This window comes from Dipteris shenzhenensis, chromosome 1 (genome assembly GCF_047967505.1).
Source record: "Dipteris shenzhenensis isolate YYH24624 ecotype China chromosome 1, Dip_SZ_1.0, whole genome shotgun sequence".
NCBI lineage: Eukaryota > Viridiplantae > Streptophyta > Polypodiopsida > Gleicheniales > Dipteridaceae > Dipteris > Dipteris shenzhenensis.
In genome coordinates this window covers 65,258,885-65,281,693 of record NC_141596.1, presented here as the reverse complement: position 1 = coordinate 65,281,693, position 22,809 = coordinate 65,258,885, and the positions used below count along the sequence as shown (strand labels likewise).

General features: G+C 44.6%; 1 protein-coding gene across 1 annotated transcript; it reads right to left on the bottom strand.

Moving 5' to 3' along the window:
* Positions 1-21,384: 21,384 nt before the first annotated feature.
* PSBW (photosystem II reaction center W) lies at positions 21,385-22,203 on the bottom strand. The gene is made up of 2 exons (XM_087377193.1): positions 22,023-22,203; positions 21,385-21,825 (listed from the first exon to the last, which is right to left on the bottom strand). Exons 1-2 carry the CDS (start codon positions 22,120-22,122, stop codon positions 21,524-21,526), a joined length of 402 nt encoding a protein of 133 aa, XP_087233319.1. The 5' UTR covers positions 22,123-22,203; the 3' UTR covers positions 21,385-21,523.
* Positions 22,204-22,809: the final 606 nt, after the last annotated feature.

The window sequence follows — 22,809 nt, the reverse complement described above, 5'->3', positions numbered from 1 at the left end:
CTTGTTTTAAGCCATAGAGACTTTTCTTGAGATGGCAAACCTTGTTTTCGTTTCCTGGTTCAACATAATCGGCTAGTTGTTGCATGTACACTTCCTCGTCTAGATAACCATTGAGAAATGCATTCTTGACATCGAGCTAATACACATTCCATTTATTGAGTGTCGCTAGTGATATCAAGAACCATATGGAATCCATCTTTGCTACTGGAGCATAAGTCTCATCATAATCTTGGCCATATTGTTGTGCAAATCCTTTTGCAACTAATCTAGCTTTGTATCTCTGAATACTGCCATCTGGATTGTACTTCACTTTGTATACCCATTTGTTGGCTATGGCCTTCTTTCCTGGTGGAAGGTTGCATAATTCCCAAGTGTTATTTTTATACAAAGCATCCATTTCTTCATTCATAGCAGTTTGCCATTCGGGCTTGTCTACTGCGTCTTCGAAGTACACTGGCTCTTCTGTAGCCATGATGGTAGTCATAAGAGCATAGTTGGTGGTTTCCACCTGAATTGCTTTGCCTTTCTGAGCATATGTCAATCTGGCTGGTGGTCTGCTTTCCCTAGTAGACCGTCTGAGCTGCTGTGGCGCTGCTTGAGGTCTTGCTGGCAATTCTCGCTCTTCTTCATCAACCTGTTCTGTAGATGACTGTGAAGTCGATGCTTCTATCTCCTATGTAGGTGAGGTTTTCCATTCTGATTCCTCATCAAAGATTACATCTCTGGAGATAATGACTTTGCGGTTGATGGGATCATACAATTTGTATGCTTTGCTTTCTTCACTGTAGCCAACCATGATGCATTTGCGTGACTTTGCATCCAATTTCCTGTGATGATCATCATGTATGTGGGCATATGCTATGCAACCAAATATGCGGAGATGCCCAATGCGTGGCTTGTGTCCAGTGAATGCTTCATAAGGAGTCATACCTTGTATCGGTTCGGTAGGAAGCCGATTAAGCAAGTAGTTAGCTGTAGCTATTGCTTCTGCCCAATACTGATTCGGAAGATGCTTTTCACTAAGCATTGCTCTAGCACTGTCTGCTAAAGTCCCATTCTTCCTTTCAGCTCTTGCATTTTGCTGAGGAGTATTTGCACATGTGAATTGTCTTCGAATGCCGTGATTTTTGCAAAAGTTCATGAATGCTGAAGACATGTATTCACCTCCTCTGTCTGATCTCATGACCTTGATCTTTCTGCCTGTTTGGTTTTCTACCATGGCTTTGAATTCTTGAAATCAGGCAAACACTTCAAATTTCTCTTTAAGAAAGTAGACCCAACAATATCTGCTGTAGTCGTCGATGAAGGTCAAGTAATAAAGTGAACCATTGATGCTGCGGGTCTGGGCATAACCCCATACATCTGTATGAATCAAATCAAGAATACCTCGTGCACGAGAGGTACTTCTAACAAAGTTGGTTCGCTTTTGTTTGCCGAAGCAGCATGCTTCACAAACCTTTCCAAGAAACTGTAGCTTCGGAATCCCAATTGCCATATTCTGATTCCGGAGATCTAACAAGTACTTGAAGTTGACATGACCATATCTCTTGTGCCATTTTGCAGATAGTGGCATTTGTGCATTTGAGCTGACATGGCATGCTTATCTGGTACTATAGCTAGCATCCTGTATAAGCGTCCTTCCTTGACACCTTTTGCTACTAGCTGACCTCTTTTGGATTTGTCTCTGATAGTGCATTCATCACCGTCGAAGATGACTTTGTAGTTGTGTTCTGTCATTTGACCTACTGACAAAAGGTTCTTACTGAGCTTCGGAACATAGAGCACATCTTTGACTAATCCTTTTGTACCAGTGAAATTGTTCATAGGGATAACACCTGTCCCTTGAACCAGATTCGGTGTATTTGTCTGCTGTGTAGATGACATTCTTTTGACCTTCTAATGGCTTCATTTCTGTGAACCATTCCTAATGATTTGTCATATGAGATGATGCACCACTGTCGATGTACCAAGGATCCTGTTCCACTTGGTCGACTTGATAGCTGAAATCCTCTTTGGGATTGAAATCAGTGTCTAGGTGCATTGTCTAGGTGCATTGTATCAGTTTGATGCAATTGCTCACTTGCAAGAAACATATTTCCATGTTCATTTGCAAAATGACTGTGACTAGAATGTCCACCACGATGATTTCCTCTTCCTCGGGAATTTCCTCGATTATTGCTGGATTGACCACCTTGGTCATATTGCTTCTTGTGGCAATCTCTTTCATAGTGTCCAAACTTGTGACAGTAGTTGCACTGGATGTTTGACACATTGGTGGATGCATTCCCTCGTCCTTGGAATCTTCCTCGGTTGGAATGATTTCCTCTTTGCTGATTTTGATGTTGCTGAGGATGATGCTGGTGCTGATGCTGATTCTGACTTTGATTTTATTGATGATGACCACTTTTCTGGTATGATCTACCTCTGTTTCTGCCTTTGCCTCTGCTTCTATCTGAAGCTCTGAATGCCTGATCATTAGAATGACCTTTACGTGCTTGAATGGCCTGAGTCCTGAGTTCTTCACCAAGTAGAACTGACTGAAGTTCTTCCAGTGTTGGAATTTGCTGTTGGATGGCAATACTCTGGACTAGATTCTCATATCCTTCTCCTAGTCCATTCAGGATTACTTGAACCATTTCTGCGGGATTCATGTCTCTCCTGCTGCTACAAGTTGATTGTTGTAGTCTTTGATGCGGAGTACATAAGCATGACCGGTTTCACTGCTATTGCGGAAACTCTGGTTGATCTGGTTTCTCAGGGTGAGAATTCTGGATGTGTTCTTGGACTCGTAGAGAGCTGCGAACAAATCCCATGCTTCTTTTGATGTCTTGACTGTGTTGAGCTGTCCTAGCATGACATCTTGCACATTTTGCTTGATCAAGTGATAGGCATACTTGTCTTTCTTATCCCATTCTGCTTGAGCTCGGACAATGGCAGGATCTGTTACTGGTGCGGAAACTGTTTGTGTAGATGTAGATCCCGATGTAGATCCCGTTGCTGGTGCTGTGACAATAGATGGAGTAGAGCTACTGGTGTCTGGATCGGCCAATGGTCTAGGTATAGATCCATCGACATACTCCCATTTGTCCTGAAGCACAAGAATGGTCTCCATTTGGTATTTCCATGTACCATAATTGGAGTTGTCTAACTTAGCAGATGCCTCCAGATTGAGGTTGCTAGTCGACATGGTGCAAACAATGTACTCAAAAGTGTCCTGAAAAACTTTGTATGAATCAACTGCAAATACACTGAAGATGCCAAGTGAAATCTCTGTACCGTCGGTGAAGATAGAACTGCAGTAAATAAGATCTGACCTGTGTTACAAGGCTTGTGGCAATGATGCCGCGAATAAACAAGAGGCTTTACAAGGCTAAAAAATGATGTGCACGATGCCGTGAGATAGCAAAATAGGCTTTACAATGGTGGCATGTGTGTATGAAATCAAATGATATCTGCCCATTGAATCAATCTGCAATGCCTCTGAACTCTAAAGTCTGCTCACTGAACTGATGACAGTAAGGTTTCAGGTAATGTAATGATGTGAAATCGGATGTGAGCGTATGGACTGACTCCGAGTAGGTACTAGTCAGGAATTTCGGGCATGGCTTAGATTGGCAACTTGGGAAAATTCAAAGCGTCCCCTCTATGGCGATCTAGTCTACTCTGATCTAGATCTAAACCAATCGTCGATTGATGAAAGAGCAGCAAATAATTCCTTTTCTTTTGTTCTTTTTATGTGCTCGGTCAGATGCATCGATGTAGAGGTAAATGTGCATGAAGGAAGTGGTTTTGTCGGTGAGGCACAAATGTGAGTGTAACTTGCACCGAAATGTGCACATGATGTAACGAGCGTGTAGAGCACGAAAAAACGAGCGACTTTCCTTTTTGGAGCACCCTCAAATTCTTCCTGGATCAAGAGATACGACTTGATCTAGGTGGAGGGGCAAAAGGAGTGCAAATGGTGCTCAATGATGATGTGTCACTGTGAGTCACATGCAATGATGATGTGGCACTGTGCTTAGAAAGAGGTGTGCCAGTGAAGCTCTATGTTGAGGTGGTAGGAGTGTGCACATGCAGTGTGTGCACAGTGTGCCTGGTAAGAGACTGTGCCTGTAGAGGGTCAGTGCTGAGGTGGCACTGCTGATGTGGCAAAGATGACATGGTAGTGATGACGTGGCCTGGTGATGTGGCACTGATGATGTGGCCTAGTGATGTGGCTTGGTGATGTGGCACTGATGATGTGGCCTGGTGATGTGGCTTGGTGACGTGGCACTGATGACATGGCCTGGTGACGTGGCCTGGTGATGTGTCACTGATGACATGGTAGGTGACGTGGCAGGATGATGTGGCTTGCTTACGTGGCACTGATGACGTGGTAGATAGGATTGGATGATGACGTGGATTGCTGACGTAATAGATGACGTGGCACTTGGAGATAAGTTTGCCACGTGGCACACTGGAGACCTAGCCTATGTGCTATCTTATCTTGCCACATGTCGCTTTCTGAGAAGCCGGCATTGTGTGAAGATTTTGACGAAATCTAAGAAGATTCTGTCCGCCTGTGGATTTTCATCGATGTCGTGTAGAGGGTGTCGTTGGCGGAGGTCGCCTGGGTACGTGGAGCTAGATGCAGCAGATTGGCGGAGGTCGTTCGTTGGAGCTATGGCGTTGGAGGCTGCTGTGAGGCGGCCCGTATGGAGAGACTTTGCACCCCGTGGCTACTAGAGCGTCGCCCGTGTCGCTGTAGATGTTGTAGTTCGTTGTCGTTAATCGGAGGCTGCATAGCGTAGTTGCCGCTGCAGTGCTTGGAGGCTTGCCCTGCGAAGGAGCCATGGAGAGCAGTCGACGCGCCTGAGCCGAGGCGATGTGGGCTCGCTACTGCTGAAGGAGCACCCACCAGCAGACACAACCTTGCTGGCCGGGGAATACAAGGTCACAAGCTTTTAGAACCGAGAAAGAAGACCATGAGAGGATCTTCGAGAGAGCCAAGGCTTGTTGATGGTGAGAAGGATGACGATCAGGGCACTTCATCAACTAGGATAGCTCAAGGTGGTAAACACAAGGAAATGATTTAGCCTATCGAGGGCACTCCTGCAACAATCGGGACGCCACGAGCACGGGCTCAAGAGCAACCATGCTCTCGCTCAATGACTGCAAAAATGAGATGGAAAGACCGAGCTAGGAGCACGAGTATTGAAAAGGAGGCTGATCCTTCGCCATCATGCGTAGAACAAACTTCGTTGGAAACGCTAAATGTTGATCATCCTAGTCCCTCTGCTTCCCCTTCTACCTTCCAGAGTCAAAGGCAAAAGGACCCTCCACAAACTACTCGAAAGAGAGGGCGTAAGACTAGCCACAACCAGAATAACTAGCAGATCCAGAGCCCCCCGCCCACTCCCTCCGCAGTCCGTGCATGAGGAAAAAGCCTAGACGTTATGACGATGAAATTGATAGAGAACACACCATCGGTCTCCCACGGTCAGTGGGAACCCACAGAGGAAGGAGAGGTTGTTGTAGACATTGCTGGCTATGGAGAGCCAGGAATCCGAGTAGGTGGGCTGAGCCTTTGGAGCCTTGGCTAACTCAGACTCTCTGTCATAAGCATCTCTCTCTCACGAAGAGCTCTCACAAACTCTCAATAGTCTCTGAAATCTCTCTTTTCTCTCAAATGAACTCTCCCTATATCCGAGCTTTGTAAGCTCTCTCACTCTTCTCTCAATAATGAAAACATAAGCTCTCAATCAGAATTCTCTCAAGAAATGAAGGAGCATATCTCTCTCAGTTAAGGGAAGAATACCTCGCAAGTAAAGCACTCTCTTTGTCACAATGGAAATCTCTCAAGAACGATGACGGAAATTTCTTTCAATGGACGGAAATTCTCTCAACGGAAGTGAAGGGAAAAATATCACAATCACTCAAGAGAACTCTCAATCTCACAATCTCAAGAATCTCAATGTCTCAGCGGAAGACAAGGGAGCTCTGATACCATGACAAAATATGAAGAGGGGAGAGGAGAAGAGTGGAAATGAGGAGAGAGAGCACAGCTAGAGAGCACACCACAAATGACTAACTGTACACAAGAATTAGTTGAAAAAATAGAATATATACAAACCCTTTTAGGGTTAGGGTTAGGGGATCTAACCCTTTCCTTTATAGCACTCTATAAGGTTAGTGCTATGCACATATGATCATATGATGGTGCTATGCACACATGATCACATGATGTTGAGCGTGAACTCTCAACAAGGAATCCTCTACACCCCTCACAACACAAGAAATGGAGGACTTTGATGCATCAATATTATCTCCAGAATGGAACTAGAGTCCCCACCCACTCTGAAAGAGGATGACATGGATAGCCAATAATTAAAGTACAAAGATTGAGGTTTATAAGCTCAAGGAAAGCATGGAAGAGAAAATGCAACAATAGATCCCTGTACAAAATGCTCTAGAAGAAAGTAGCAAGGATCACTGCAAGCTACAATTTGCATACAAGAAATACACCTTCAGCTATTTGATTCCTTGAGAGAAAGGAAGAGTAGATCTATTTCTTTACCAATTGAAATTCTTTTGTGATGAGCTGAAAAAAGAAATACTCAAAGATTGGAAACATCAAGTTCAAGCACTAGAGCAGGAACGTATAGCATCAAAGGCTACTTCTAACCCTTGAATCTCTTCTAAACTCAAGAACCTCTCTTTGAACCTTAGAACCTCATTCTAGACCCTGAACCTCCCTCTAACCCTCAAACTCCTCCTAAACCCTTCAACCCCAATGAAGTCAAAAGCCTTCATTACCCCAACCATGATGATGCACATTCCTTTCACACATGCATGCACTATGTTTGCTTACCACACTTAAGCCTATGTCTCTCACCGAAATACGACTCGAGGTCCTAAGCTACACTTATACTACAAATGACAATACCAATATATTTGTAGGTGACAAAAAGCCTCAGAACCCTACATACTAAGAATACCCTGCTCTTCCTGTGAAAGCCATGGGAAAGAGACAACATTTGGCACCGTTGTCAAGGAGACTAGCGTCTTAAGTAACGAGTAAACATACACAAGTATGTGTAAAAAACAATCTACTGCAAACTTTCATGAACATAACACTCAAGAGCAAGGAGAGTTTTTAAAAAAATTCCAACTCTAGCCAAACATAGCAACCCCAAGCATCAACCTTGGGTTACTACCTTAAGAAATTTTATTTATTTCTTAAAAAGAATCCACTTGAAAAAAAAATCAGCTAGGTAATGGACACGAATGCGTAGAGCTTGCAATTTTGATCATTTCACCTTTTTACAGAAGAGCGACCTGAGCTAACCATGAAAAGTTATGGCCTGGGAAGAATTTAGGGGTTGACCCTAATCCTACACCCATTCCTATAAAAACTGACTCCAACCCCTTATTCTTCTTCTTTCACATCTAGCCTCCATCCTACTCCCATTTGATGGAGTGGAGGTCTTATCAAAGAGCAACAAAGAAAGGGAGAACACCGAAAAATGGTGGGTGCTAACTCAACAAGATCAAGGTAAGCTTTTATTATGTATATATGGTACAAAGAGGCATATACTGGTCCATTGGCCTTTACCCCAACAACCTCCCACTTAAAGGCCAATGTGCCTTTAAGGGAGAAGATGGGCATCCTAATGTCATCTGACACCCATTAACACTCTGCAATGTGCAAACTGCTTTGAGGAAAGACCCTTTGTAAGAAGATCTACAAGGTTCTCATCTATGTGAACCTTGACAAGCTGGATGTGCTTGTCCTCAATCACCTCTCTGATGAAGTGATACTTCACATCAATATTCTTTGTCTTCGCATGGAAGACAGGATTCCGTGCCAACTGGATGGCACTCTGACTATCATAGTGCAAAATTGGAACCTCTCTTACAAGGCTCAAGTCTCCCACTAGACAAGTAAGCCATATAGCTTCCTTGCATGCCTCAATGGCAGCAACATACTCTACCTCAGTGGTAGACAAAGTCGTACATGGCTGCATACGAGAGACCCATGAAACTACACCTCCAGTGAATGAGAAAACATATCCTGTAGTAGACCTCTTGGTGTCTACATTCCCTGCAAAATCAACATCTACATATCCAACAACAGATGTGTCCTTCCTCCCAAAGAAAATGCACATGTTCTTTGTACCATTCAAGTATCTCATGATACCTTTCACTGCCTCCTAATGCTTCTTGCCAGGATTTGCCATATACCTACTAACAGCTCTCACTGCAAAAGCAATATATGGACGTATAGCAACCATGGCATACATCAAGCTTCCTACTATGGATGCATAAGGTATCTTTGCCATTTCAATCCACTCTTCATCTGACTTAAGGTTGTTTGCTTGGCTGAGTTTTACATATAGAGGCAACGGGGTACTTATGGACTTCCCCCTCTCCATATTGAAATGCTCAAGTACCTTGCTAATGTACTCTTTCTATGACAAATGAAGAAGATTCTTGTTCCTATCCCGAACAATCCTCATGCCAAGTACGTGATTGGCATCACCTAAATCCTTCATGTCAAAGGTCTCATGCAACCTTTTCTTCAAGGCATCCACATCCAAAGTAGATTTCCCAACAATAAGCATGTCATCAACATATAAAATCAAAATAAGAAGGATGTCATCTAATGCCTTCTTCGTGTAGAGGCAATGATCTGTCTCACTCCATGTGTACCCTTGGGATCACATAAATGCATCAAACTTATGGTACCACTCCCTAGGATCCTGCTTCAGCCCATAAAGACTTTTCTAAAGCTTGCATACCATCCGTTCTTTACCCTGCACAACAAACCCCTCTAGCTGCTGCATATAGATGTCCTCATGAAGATCTCCATGTATAAAAGCTATTTTTACATCCATTTGGACAAGCTCCATGTCCTCTCTAGCAACCAATGCAAGCACTGTATGAAGGGTAGTCATCTTCACCACTAGGGAAAGGATCTCATCAAAGTCAATACCCTTCTCTGGCTTAAAACCCTTGGCTACCAACCTTGCCTTATACTTAGGCAATGCATCTGCTAGAGACATCTTTAGCTTGTAAACCCTTGGCTACCAACCTTACCTTATACTTAGGCAATGCATCTACTGGAGACATCTTCAGCTTGTAAACCCATTTGCATGACAATGCATGCTTTCCTTTGGGCAAATAAACCAAATCCCAAGTAGCATTCTTCATAAAAAAATCCATCTCTAACTGCATAGCCTTCTCCCACTTATGCTTGTCATCCCTAGACATAGCATCCTCAAAGCATGAAGGCTCACCACAATCTGTTAACATGACATAATCTAGAGATGGAGCATATCTTTGTGGAGGTCGTGTATTGGCCTTTACCCAACACCATCCTCACACAATGAGTTATTTCGATCCCTTCTTGCAACGATAGCATCCACCCACCATCCATTCACCCTCAACAATCTTGTTACATCGAGAAAGACTTGGAGAGCGTTAAGGTGACTATCTCTTCCTCCCTTTGGATTTCCGTCAAAGTTTTCTGTCCGTCAAGTTTCCTCCACCACCCGCTCCTCCCTTCCCCCCTCCACCCCCCCCCTCCCTCCCTCTTCCCTCCAACCCCCTCCCTCTCCATCCCCCCCCCCTTCCATCCCCTCCCCCCCCTCTCCATCCCCTCCACACACACACACCCCCTCCACCCCCCCTCCCATCCTCCCCGTCCTCCTCCTCCATCCCCTCCACACCCCCCATCCACCCCCCCCCTTCCTTCCTCCCCCCGCCCCCTCCACCCCCCCTCCATCCCCTCCACACCCCCATCCCCCCCCCCCCCCTCCCTTCCCCTCCCCCCCTTCCCACCTCCCCCCCCCCCTTCCATTCCCCCCCCCCTATTCCCCTCCCTCTCTATTCCCCCCCTCCACTATGGGGGTTAAAGGTCACTGTGCCTTAACCCCGATTATGTACAATACTCAAACACATATATAAATGAATGAAAAAAGAAGATTAGGGTGGTTCTGCACCCACCAAAACTTGTGTGGCTCTCTGTCTCTCTCTCTCTCCCTCTTCCGTTCTTGCTTCCGTTGAGAGCACTCTCAACTGGTATCAGAGCCCGAGTGATCTAGCTGAGCGTGCGTGAATGCTTGGAAGCTCAGCAGCTCTATGGGAGGAAGGAGAAGCTTTGTGGGAAGCTTTGTGGGTGACTTTACTTGCATCCAAGTGTGCAGAGACCTTGGAGGAACCTTTGGAAAAGTCACTTTGGCTTTGCGAAGTGGTTTTGAGAGCCTGTTAAGAGCTTTCAAAGAAAAAGTCGTTTTTTGAGCTTTTCCCTGTTCTGTTCGATGACAGAGACTCTATATTGACTTGTAGAGGCAACTATTGCTTGCTTTTGGTGTCCACATTACTTCAGGAGCTTGGAAACACCTTCATTCTTGAATCTGGGATCATTTCAGTGGATTTCTGACTCACTGTGTCAGTTCCTGCGTTTTTTGCCCGGGTGTTGGAACTCAAGTTTGGAGCAACCATTTGCAGATCTGTCAGCTCCGGTGGACTCAGGAGGTCCTAAAACTTCTATGTTGCTCATCATTCGCACTCCGGTGGAGTTTACAGATAGCTCTGTTTCCAAAAACGTTTTTCAGTCCGTGTGTTGGACCCAGTGATTGAGACCACGGTTTCCAAAACCGTCTGTCCCATTGCGTTCCGGATGCCCAAAAACCCCTACCTATCAGTTCTTGCATGATTCGGTGGAGCATTTTCAGAGTTATAAATCTCTGTGTATTCGATTTCGTCTCTCTGTTATGCATTTTTCATACTAAGGTTTTGAAACCTTAGATTTATGCCACATGGCAGTGGATAAGTGTTGACTCCCATTTCTCACTCATCGGTTGGGATTTTGGAGTTCTGGCAGAAGAGAGATATTTGCAAATTTTCTTGCTGATTCCGATTATGCAATGGCGCCCATGTTTTGAGGCATCTTAGGTTCTATTTTCAGTAGCGCTCATTACCGTGGGAGTATGATTTCTTGAGCATACCTTATGCAGATCACTCTGGTTGCAGTTTGAGCAGTGTGCGCTCATTCGTGGTATGCATTGGGTTGCAATGGATGATTTATAGGCCATTTGGATGCATTGCGGTCCTTATTGGATGCGCTGATAGGCCCAAATTGCCTTGTGGGATGCTATTTTTTATGGACGCTTTGCACATGGATGCTATTTTATGCTGAGGGACAGCTTTGAAACATTGCAGGTGATGCACTGATAGTGCTATGCTCTCTTGGATGAGACATTATTGATGCATATGCCAGTGGACAATGTTTATGCTTGAGTCATTTGGCACTTATTGGCATTTTCTTTTGGGCCAGATTTGCTCATATGGATGCATAGTATATGCACATGAGTCAGATGCATCTTTTGATGCTTTGAGCTTTGAATTTTGGTGATATTTCACTCTATTGTGGCATACACATTTGGGTGCACCTAGTATTTGGTGTGATTCTCTCTTGCAGGCACTAGCATTTGGGATTTTGTTTCATTTGCATCATGGCATCCTCTTCCACGTCTGAAAAGGAGTTTTTTAGCATTAAAAAGTTTGATGGGATAAACTTTTCTTTGTTGAAAGAACAAATAAGGGATGTGCTTATTCAAAAGAAGCAGATTAAACCCTTGGCAGGGATTGAAGCTAAGCCTGCAAATATGTCTGAGGATGATTGGAATGAGTTGGATGCATTAGCAAAGTCTACTATTAGACTTCATCTTGCAGAGTCAGTTTATTTCACAGTAGTAAATGAGCAGACTACGAAAGATTTGTGGAAGAAACTGTGTGCCACTTATGAGAAGGAAACTGCCTCTAATAAAGTTTACCTCATGAAGAGGTTGTTTGAGCTGCAGATGAAGGAAGGGGTCTCCATTGCTTCTCACTTAAATGAATTCAATAGTATTTTCAGCCAACTTCAGGCTCAGAAAATGAATTTTGATGTGGAGACTAAGGCAATATTTCTCTTATGTTCATTGCCATCCTCATGGGATACCTTCCGTACAGCTGTCAGTAACTCTGCACCTGGTGGAGTACTAAAATTTGATGATGTTGTGGGTAGCTTGTTGGCCGAGGAGATTAGACAGAAGTCTATGGATGGCAACAAGCAGGATGCAGCCTTAAATGTGCAAAGGGGTAGATCACAGTTCAGGGGGAAGTCCCAAGAAAGAGAAAAGTCTCGTAGCAAATCCAGGGCACGGAACATTGAGTGTTACCATTGTGGCAAGAAGGGCCATATGAAAAAGGATTGCTACAAGCTGAAAAGAGAGCAAAAGGATAAGAAAAAGAATGCAAATTGGGGTGCAAATCAAAAGGAAGAGAGTCCAAGGGAGGACAAAGGAAAAGTGAAGATCGAGGAGATCAATGCAGTCACACATGATAGTGATAATGACGTTCTCTTCATGTCTAGTTTATCTGCAGAGTTGCTTACCACTTCAGATGATGCATATTCTTAGGATTGGATTTTGGATTCTGGTGCTTCATTCCATGTTACTCCCCATAGGGAATGGTTCTCCACTTATGATAGTGGAAAGACAGGTTGTGTGCATCTTGGAAATGACTATGCATGTGACATAGTGGGAGCAGGTGACATAAAGTTTTCTTTTACAAATGGGTCTGCATTTGTTTTAAAACATGTGAGACATGTGCCTAAGCTGACCAAGAGTCTTATTTCAGTGGGTCAGCTAGATGATGCTGGTTTTCACACCACTTTTGGCTTTCAGAGTTGGAAAATTCAGAAGGGCTCTATGCTTTTGGCTAGGGGTGCGAAGTGTGGGACTTTGTATCCCTTACATGTATCAGGGGTATTTGATCATGTTGTTGCAATAACCGAGCAGCCAAGCACTTCTTTGTGGCATTGCAGGTTGGGGCACATGAGCCAGAATGGAATGAAACTCTTATGCCGTTTGGGTTATGTACCGCATTTGAGTTTCTCTGATTTTGAATTTTGTGAGCATTGTCTCTATGGGAAGCAGACTAAATCAGCCCATAAAAGAAGGGGAAAGAAAGAGTTTGAAATGCTTGATTTGGTGCATTCAGATGTATGTGGTCCCATGCCTACACGGTCATTAGGCGGGGCTGAATACTATGTGACATTCATTGATGATGCAACTAGGAAAGTGTGGGCTTATGCTATAGCTCGGAAGAGTGATGTGTTCCAGGTATTTCAGAAATGGCTGGCCTTGGTTGAGAATCAGTCAGGTAGAATGCTTAAATGCCTACGGACTGACAATGGTGGGAGTATCTCTCTCATGACTTTCAGCATTTCTGTGATACACGTGGGATTAAGAGGGAGCTCACATCCCCTCGTACTCCAGAGCAAAATCCAATTGCAGAAAAGATGAACCGTACCATTCAAGAAAGGTTGCAATGCATGCTTTCCAATGCAAGTCTTTCTGGTGGGTTTTGGGCTGAAGCAATGAAGACTGCAGTGCATGTGATCAATAGATCACCTAGTAAGAGTTTGGATGGTGGTATTCCTGAAGAGGCATGGAGTGGCAAGAAGCCCTCTTACTCTCATTTGCGTATATTTGGGTGTGAGGCATATGCACATGTGCCAAAAGAGCTTCAAAAGAAGCTAGATCCTAAGTCTAGGAAATGCATCTTTTTGGGTTATGGTGAAAGTGGAGAGATGGGCTATCGTCTCTGGGATCCAGAAGCAAAGAAGATCATACGTAGCCATGATGTGGTCTTCAATGAGAAGAAGATGCATAAGGCACCCATGAGGGATGTGGAAATGAGGAGAATCACTTTCCAGGATGTGAATCCACCTGTATATGTTGATAGATAGCAAGCTGTCCATGCACCAAATGTACAAGAAATGGTACAACCAAGTACTCCCACAGGTATACAATCAAGGGTAGATGATGGATCATCTATTGGTGGAAATGATGAGCCAAATGTGGCTGATATGCAACTGGGACAGCAAGCTGAAATGCCCTTGAGAAGATCATCTAGAGTGTCTAGACCGCCTGATAGGTTTGTTCCAGGGGTAGACTATGTGATGCTTACTGATTGCGGGGAGCCTTCTTGCTACAGAGAAGCTATGATGTGTGAGGATCAACGCAAGTGGGAGTATGCTATGAAATCAGAGATGAGTTCACTTATGAAGAATAAGACTTGGGACTTGTTTTCTTTGCCACATGGAAAGAAAGCATTGCCATGTAAATGGGTCTACAAAATGAAGGTCACAGGTGATGATGTGCCTAGGTATAAGGCCCGTTTGGTTGCTAAAGGGTTCAAGCAAGAGAAGGGTGTGGACTTTGATGAGATATTCTCTCCGGTTGTGAAGATGACCACACTTAGATGCATGCTTGGACTAGTGGCAATAGAGGATATGGAGCTTATGCAGATGGATATGCAGATGGATGTCAAGACAGCTTTCTTGCATGCGGGTTTGCATGAGGAAATTTACATGGTTCAGCCGGAAGGCTTTGAAGAAAAGGGCAAAGAGCATTTAGTTTGCAAGCTGAAGAAGAGTCTCTATGGTCTTAAGCAAGCACCTAGAGAATGGTATCAGAAGTTTGATGCTTTCATTTGGTCCCAGGGTTTTAGAAGGAGTGAAATTGATCACTGCCTCTACACTAAAAGGGCTAAGGATAGTAGCCTGATAATCCTGGCACTATATGTGGATGATATGCTGTTGGCTAGCAAGAACACCTATGAGCTAGATGCATTAAAGGCCAAGTTGCATGAGGCCTTTGATATGAAGGATTTGGGACTTGCAGGTCATATTCTTGGTATGCGCATCACGCGTGATCGGAGTAGGAAACTCCTTTGGCTTTCACAAAAAGAGTATGTTACAAAAGTATTGCAACGTTTCAATATGGAGGGGGGGAAGGCAGTGAGTACTCCATTGCCTCCATATGTGAAACTGAGTCATACAGATAGTCCCAAATCAGATGAGGAGAGGGCCATGATGGCCAAGGTTCCTTATGCATCAGTAGTTGGGAGTCTTATGTATGCTATGATAGCTACTAGACCAGACATTGCATTTGCAGTGGGAGTTGTTAGCCGGTATATGGCTAATCCAAGAAAGAGGCATTGGGAGGCAGTTAAGTGCATCATGAGGTACATGAAGGGTACCAAGGAGATGTGCATTTGCTTTGGTAAAGGAGACTTGCGTGTACTTGGGTACACAGATTCAAACTATGCAGGGCATGTGGATAGTAGGAGATCCACTTCTGGTTATGTGTTCACCTTTCTAGGTGGTGCAGTGTCATGGATGTCTCGCGCACAGAAGTGTGTTGCTTTGTCTACCACAGAGGCTGAGTATGTTGCAGCCACAGAGGGTTGCAAGGAGGCTATATGGCTTGATCGGCTAGTGGGAGATTTGGGGATTCATACAGGTGTACCGACATTGCATAGTGATTCCATGAGTGCTATTCAGCTAGCACGGAATCCGGTCTTTCATGCAAAGACCAAACACATTGAGGTCAGGTACCATTTCATAAGGGAGGTACTTGAGGACAAGCGCATAGAGCTTGTCAAGGTTCATACAGATGATAATCCTGCAGATATGCTGACGAAGAGTCTACCTAGTCAGCGGTTTGAGTATTGTCGTGTATTGATGGGCATTGGATAGTATGCTCACTGGTTGTTCTCCCTTAAAGGCACATTGTCCTTTAAGTGGGAGGTTGTGGGGGTTAAAGGTCACTGTGCCTTAACCCCGATTATGTACAATACTCAAACACATATATAAATGAATGAAAAAAGAAGATTAGGGTGGTTCTGCACCCACCAAAACTTTGTGTGGCTCTCTGTCTCTCTCTCTCTCCCTCTTCCGTTCTTGGTTCCGTTGAGAGCACTCTCATCCACACCACCCCCCCTCCCTCTCCATCCCCCCCCCCTCCCTCTATTTTCCCCCCTCCGCACTTCACCCCTCCACACTCCCCCCCCCCCCTCTCTCCATTCCCCCCCCCTTCTCTTCCCCCCCTACACCCCCCCCTCCCTCCATCCCCCCCCCGCGCTCCTCCCTCTAGCCCCCCATTCGTCCCCCCTCTCTCTTTCCCCTCCCCCCCCCCCCTCTCTCTCTCTCTCTTCCCCCCCCTTCCTTTTTTCCATCCCCCGCCGGCTACCCTCCACTCCCTAACATAACTACCTAAAAGGCCTAAAGCCCTTGCCTCTACAAGGGCAGCTGTTGCAGCAGTGGCAGCGCAGCCAATCACCCAAACCACCTCCTCCGCCTCCTCGCGCGCGTCCTCCTCAGCCCGTGCTCCCTCTACTCCAACTCCCTCCACTCTCCATGCCTCCCCTCTTCACCACCTCCCCTCCTCTTCACCACCTCCCCCCCCTCTTCACCACTTGCCCCTCCTCCCTCTTCACCACCTCCCCTCCTCCCTCTTCCCCACCCCCTTAACTCCCATCCCTACCCTTGCGACAGGCCCCCCCTCTTGGCGGTAGCCATCGCCCGACACCCCCTCCCTTTATTTTATTATTTTTTTAAACTAACCCTAAAACTAGGCAGGTTATGTTAAGTTTACTATAGTTAGGTTTAATTAACCTGAGTTAGTCAGGTTAGGTTGCACTAACTAGAGTTAGGTTTAACTGCAATTAGGTTAGTCTAACTATCTCACTAGGTTAGGTTGACTACTGTTAGGTTAGGGTAACTACCAGTCAAAGTAACTGGATAGTTAGGATAACTGGCCAATTAGATTAACCAACCTAGTTTAGTTACCCCACTAAAGTCCATTCACACTAGGATTAAGGCCAAGGACCCCCCCCCTAAAATTCAAGAAATCCCTTTGACCCCTCCACAACACGACATGGCTGGGCACCGTCGTGATGATGGGGATCTTGAACTTGATGCGAAGGGGAACAATTTCTTTAACAATCGCAACAATTTTGGCATTAATAATAACAATCAAGGCAGGTGCCCCCTGTGCAAACTCGAACTTCCCAAATATAATGGTAGGGACCATCTAGCCCGATTCCTCCAGCATTTTAATGCCGCATGCCGAGCAGGTGGAGATCAATCCAATGAAACCAAGGTCACTTGGTTTCCCATGGCCTTAACTGATGAAGCCTCAAAATGGTACTTAGACCTCCTAGTGGAAGAAAGAGCCACATGGGACCTGCTGCAAACTGAATTCAAGAGGCTCTTTCAAATGGAGAGACTACAAGATGATCCCGCTCTCCAACTACAGCTCGAACAAGTTCGTCGAGAAGATATACGCACGTACCTGGGCAAGATGAAATGCTTAATTGCCAAATGTGACCACCCAAGCCCTGATGCTAAGTACCTTATAGCCTAGTTCATTGCAGGCCTAAGGAAGAAAATCCGCAAAGACATGAAAAAAATTAGCAGTTATTACGAAACATTCAGTGCTGCTCATGCGGCAGCCATTGACATCGAGGATGGCATGACCGACTCTAACACCAAAAGTGATGATGGAAGATCCAGTGCACAAGATAAACGCTCTAAAAAGGAGAAATCCAAGTCCATTGCTGAAACGTCTAATGAAGATTGCCTAGAGGCCATGACCATGAAGCTAAAAGAAGAAATTATGCAAGCCATGGAACAAAAGCTTCACATGTCTCAGCCACCACCACCTCAGACTTATCCACGACAAGAAAATTTATGGTGCCCACACTGCATGGCCAATCATACATCAAATGAATGCCCGGTCCTATGAGCCAGGATCACTGCACAAGCAAATCCACTACCAAGGTTGTGGTGCCATATCTTCATAGGCCTGGCACAGTTACTCAGGAATCCAAATACACAACCATATCCAAGAGCACCAAATCCAGCTCCTCCAGCAGTTCCAATACAACAACTTCAAGCCAAGGAAGTGGATTCATCATTCAAGTATGAAGCCAAGTACCCAGTTTACTATGTAGAAGGCACATAAGGTTTAATACCAGTATATGCAAATCAAGTTCGACATATCGAGCACCAATCAAGTGCTACGGTTGTGGAGAGAATCACGGGATCACAAAGTGCCCTCATCATGGTAGCCCTACTACTTTCCAACCACTCTGCAAAGATTATAGCATAGGCCATGCCTGTATGGATTGTCCCATGAAAAATAAGGTCACACAACAAATAGAGGCCTAAGCCTAACAAGGCTAATCAGCATTACTGGGGTGGAACATCAAAGTCTGGGGCCGGTAAGCATTAATATCACAACCTGTGAATGTAATTACATGCCAATAAAAAGAGGCCATCAAGGACCCTAATATTCCAATTCAATCAAGACAAATTCCTTTAAAGAAAGCACAAGTGCCTCTACCTCCACCAAGCAATGATCAGACAAGCTCATCCACATCAACTCCCGAGCCTCAAATAAAAGAATCTCCATACCCAAATGCAAAAGTGGAGAAGGCTCGATTTCATATATACATGTATGTATATATATATGTATGTATGTATATGTGTGTGTGTGTGTGTGTGTGTGTGTGTGTGTGTGTGTGTGTGTGTGTGTGTGTGTGTGTACATATATATATGTATGTATATATCTGCAGTGGCATCCTGTCCTGTGGTCTCAGAGCCCATATGTAGAGAAACGAGCTTTACTATTCCCTCTGGAAACCAGCAATCATCATTCCCATTTGATGATGAGGGATAATCATATAGAAGTGAGTTTCCTCTAGGAATCCCACAAGGATTCCAAGTATTGGCTCAAGAAACACAAGGAGGTTGTTTTGAGGCTATACTATTAAGACCACCTATGTTCTAGGTCCCTCAACACCCTATTTGGCAAACTCATTTGGGAGGCTTACCCATGGCCCCCGTAGGACCTATATTCCAGGGCCAACTATGCCAATGTCCAGGGCACCTCCAACCAACCCATGAGGCCTACTCATCCTCATGTGACTTGAAATGTTGGGTGGGTCAGGCTTAACAACCCAAACCTTATGCCACAAGGTCAACAAGGGTATACACCATCCCCCCCAATGCCTCAACCTTTGCCTATGCCTCAAATACTCCTTATGGGTGATGCAATGAGAATCCTAGTGCAAGCACTAGGAAGGGGGGCCACACTATCTCCAGTGTTCTCAACGAGCCGTTGAGAAGCAGGCTAGTGATGATCTCCAAATTAATTACCAAGTTTTTAGGATAAGGAGATCGAGTCTCCCATGTTGAAAGGTTCGAACAGATTTGTGAGACCTTTGGTGAAATAGGGGATCTCGATAACCATCCCTTGGAAGATGCTAGATAAGAAATGGACTTGCTTTCATCAAGATTATTACCATATGAAGGAGTTCCACTAGTAGGTAGGTAGGTGCCATTGGTAGGGAAGAAGCTATAGATTGGGGCATACTAGGACCCATGTTGCGAGCCTCGAGGATTCAAGGAGATTGTGTTAAGGCTATACCATTAAGGCCGCCTATGTTTGAGGTCCCTCAACACCCTATCTGGCCAACTCATTTGGGAGGATTGCCTTACCAACCCATGGCCCCCATAGGACCTATATTCTAGGGCCAATATGCCAATTCTTAGGGCACCTCCAGTAAACCCATGAGGCCTAGTCATCCTCATGTGACTTTCAAAATGCCGGGTGCTACTGGTATGGCGAATTCCTCCATTTTTTTACCCCAATTAGGTTTGATTTCATGATCCACTATAGTGGTGCAAACATGTCTTAACCAATGAAGGTCAGACTGTACATGTACTACTCCTCCATATTTTCATGGGTGTTTGATAAGATTGAACATTCTTAAAGGAACTGCTGTACCTTCTAGAGGTTCCTCCACTTCTTGAGTGAATTGAGTGCCTCGCTTTTTGGGTATGTCCATGGTAGCAAGCAAGTGCATCCAATTATGTGAATATTCCAATGCAACGGCATTGCATTAGCTTTAGGATGTGGGCATCATGTTACACACAATCCACCATCATAGCGTTAAGCTTAATGCATCAGGTGACCTTATAGTTAATGCATTGCAATAGTGATAATGCAATGGCATTGCGTTAATATTAATGCTACATGTGGGTGGTTGAGAGTCTGACAAAAATTAATTAACCTTGACTGCCAACTCACAATTAGGTGAGGTGTCAAAAAAATATGCAACAATGTAGCGTTGAGCTTAATGTAGTAGGCATCGCGTTATGATTAATGCAACGGGTTGGTTTTGCATAGTTTCTTCGACTGAGAATTGGCTCTTTTAGGCTGATTTTTAGTTTTTGTTCAAGCTTTTTGTATTCCTAGGGATGTTAAAAGGGGGAGGGGGAGGGAAGCAATGACAAGACACACAAGGCACTTTGAGGAGACTAGATAACACTCTTGTAAGAAAGAAGAGATCTTGAATTCCAATATGTGCATACAATGATGGAGATCAAAGTCAACCACTTGGCCTTTTATGCATGCCACATTTTGAAGGGAGTTCTAACCCTATTCTCTCTCAACTCTCTCAGTTTACATGGCATTTGGCTCCAAGGCATGATCTTATCCTATACAATGATGTGTATGTTGCAATGCTCGGCATTAACCCATGTAGTTTACAGTTAGCACATAAGTTGAAGTAAATGACCATCTACTAGTCACTTAGGCATTATCATGCTATAAAATGGTTTCACATACCTTTTTTTCATTAAATTTCAGAATTCAATTACCTCACTTTGAATTAGTGTAAAAGTGCATACCCTTGATAAAGAATCTTATTATGCAAGCATTATTCAACTTAAAGTAGAGCTTACAAGTTTTGTCCGATTGACAATGGTAGCATATTATGAAACATAACAAGATTATGACGGGTATGCCACCTAATTACAAACATACCTAAATTATTTGAAGTGTCAACTCAATCATTTTGATTACTAATCCCATCCACTTAAAATGATGCACTCAAAGAGAAGACAAGCCCCTCTACCAGCACATGCGAGTGATAATAATGGGAGATAATACTAAAGAGAAGACCAAGTATATATCACCCCCTGTAGCACATGCGAGTGATTTGTATGAGGCAATTGCAGATGGTTCCTGTGAGCAAATATACCTAAATTATTTGAAGTGTCAACTCAATCATTTTGATTACTAATCCCATCCACTTAAAATGATGCACTCAAAGAGAAGACAAGCCCCTTTACCAGCACATGCGAGTGATAATAATGGGAGATAATACTAAAGAGAAGACCAAGTATATATCACCCCCTGTAGCACATGCGAGTGATTTGTATGAGGCAATTGCAGATGGTTCCTGTGAGCCTGTAACAAAACCCTTATTCATGCCAGTCAGGACTCAAGGAGAGCTTAGGAAAGCCCTTCCGAGCATAGACAACCAAAGCCTTTCCCATGCAATTAAAACGTTTGCACGACATACATGTGACCCCAATGTCAACTAAGAGGAGCTTAAAGAGATTTGTCAAATTCAGAGTGCTAAGTCATTCGGTTGGCCGATTGCCACCTGTCTATACATCGCGTCCCTTGTAAAAACTGCCTAACACTGTATCTTAAAGATGAATATTAATTTGCAGCTGATCGCATGAAAATAGAAGCACCTTATCACTTTACAGAACATGCCATAAGATTACATGTGACGCTCACATTGCAATCGATCACATAGCAATCGAGGCAGAATATTAGAAAGACGCTCACAATGCCAGACCTGAATCATCGTCTCCCTCAGGCAGAGAAGAGGCGTAGACAAAGAACAAGGACCAGATCAAAGTTGCTACACCAAGTAAAATCCAGACCAGAAGCGGGTTGCTCACACCTAGGGAGAGACCAGTCCCCTCAGTCGACAGCCTGTCATCCACGAGAGCAAGGGCAGGCTGAGCGGCGCCAAGAGCCGCGGCAACGATACTTGGAGCAGCAGCTTGAGAAGCAACGTTCTTGGGCTCCTGCTCGCGCTTGGCAGAGCACGAAATCTGCACCTTGCGGAGGGCAGGGAGACCTGCAAACGGAGGGACAGTAAGAGACACGAGAACACGGAAAGATGGACCATCAAGAGGCGAGTCTGCTACGACGAACGGAGGAATCGCGCGGGGTCTTCGTGCTTGTGGGATCAAGCATGGTCGGAAGGAGAATTCGCAAAGGAAAGAATGGGAGAGAAGCTGAGCAAAAAGATGGGACAATAAGGGGAGGACTTACCGACGACGGGAGTGCAGCTGAAGGAGTTGGAGGTGGCGAAGGGCTTGGAGACGAGGCAAGAGGAGAGGGAAGAAGAGGAGATGGAAGCGACGGCAGCCATAGCTGAGAGCTGTTGAAGCACAAGAAAGAAGCTCACAAGAAGCACATGAAGCACAGGCGAAGACGATGTACGCTCACACACTCAAATTCAGGCTTCGCTTTTTTTTTTCCCCCCCCCTTCCTTGGATAAGGTAATCTGCTCCATTGGCTTCCCATCCACCACGTGGCATCCCCTCCCCTATCATCCCATTCGAGTGAGCACTGAGAATTTGCTCACATAGAGCCCTTACTGCCATGCTATTGGTTTTTTTTCTTTTCCCGGGAAGAAGACACGTTTATCAACAAGAAAATGAACTAGAAAGGAAGGTTTTTTTCTTACCAACGAAGTTGTCAGTGGATGATGCCCTAGCGGATGTACACATAGACACTGGAGTGGTCCGTCCAATAAGCATGTGCCTATTCTGGTGTGAATGTTTGTAGAGCCTATATTGCTCCAGATGTGGTCTAAGTGGGACCCATATTGCTCCAGATGTGGTCTAAATATTGTTGTAGAGCCTACATTACTCCAGCAGATGTGGTCTAAGTGGGACCCATATATAGTCATAGGCTTATGTCATAGGCTTATGTAATTGTAGTTGGAGGTCCAGGGATCGCATGATTTTTTCTAAATTTGTTGAGCTTGGAAAGCCTCTGCCCATGTCTGTGTTGAAGTCGCCTAACAATATTGTAGAGGAATTTGTCCTTCTTG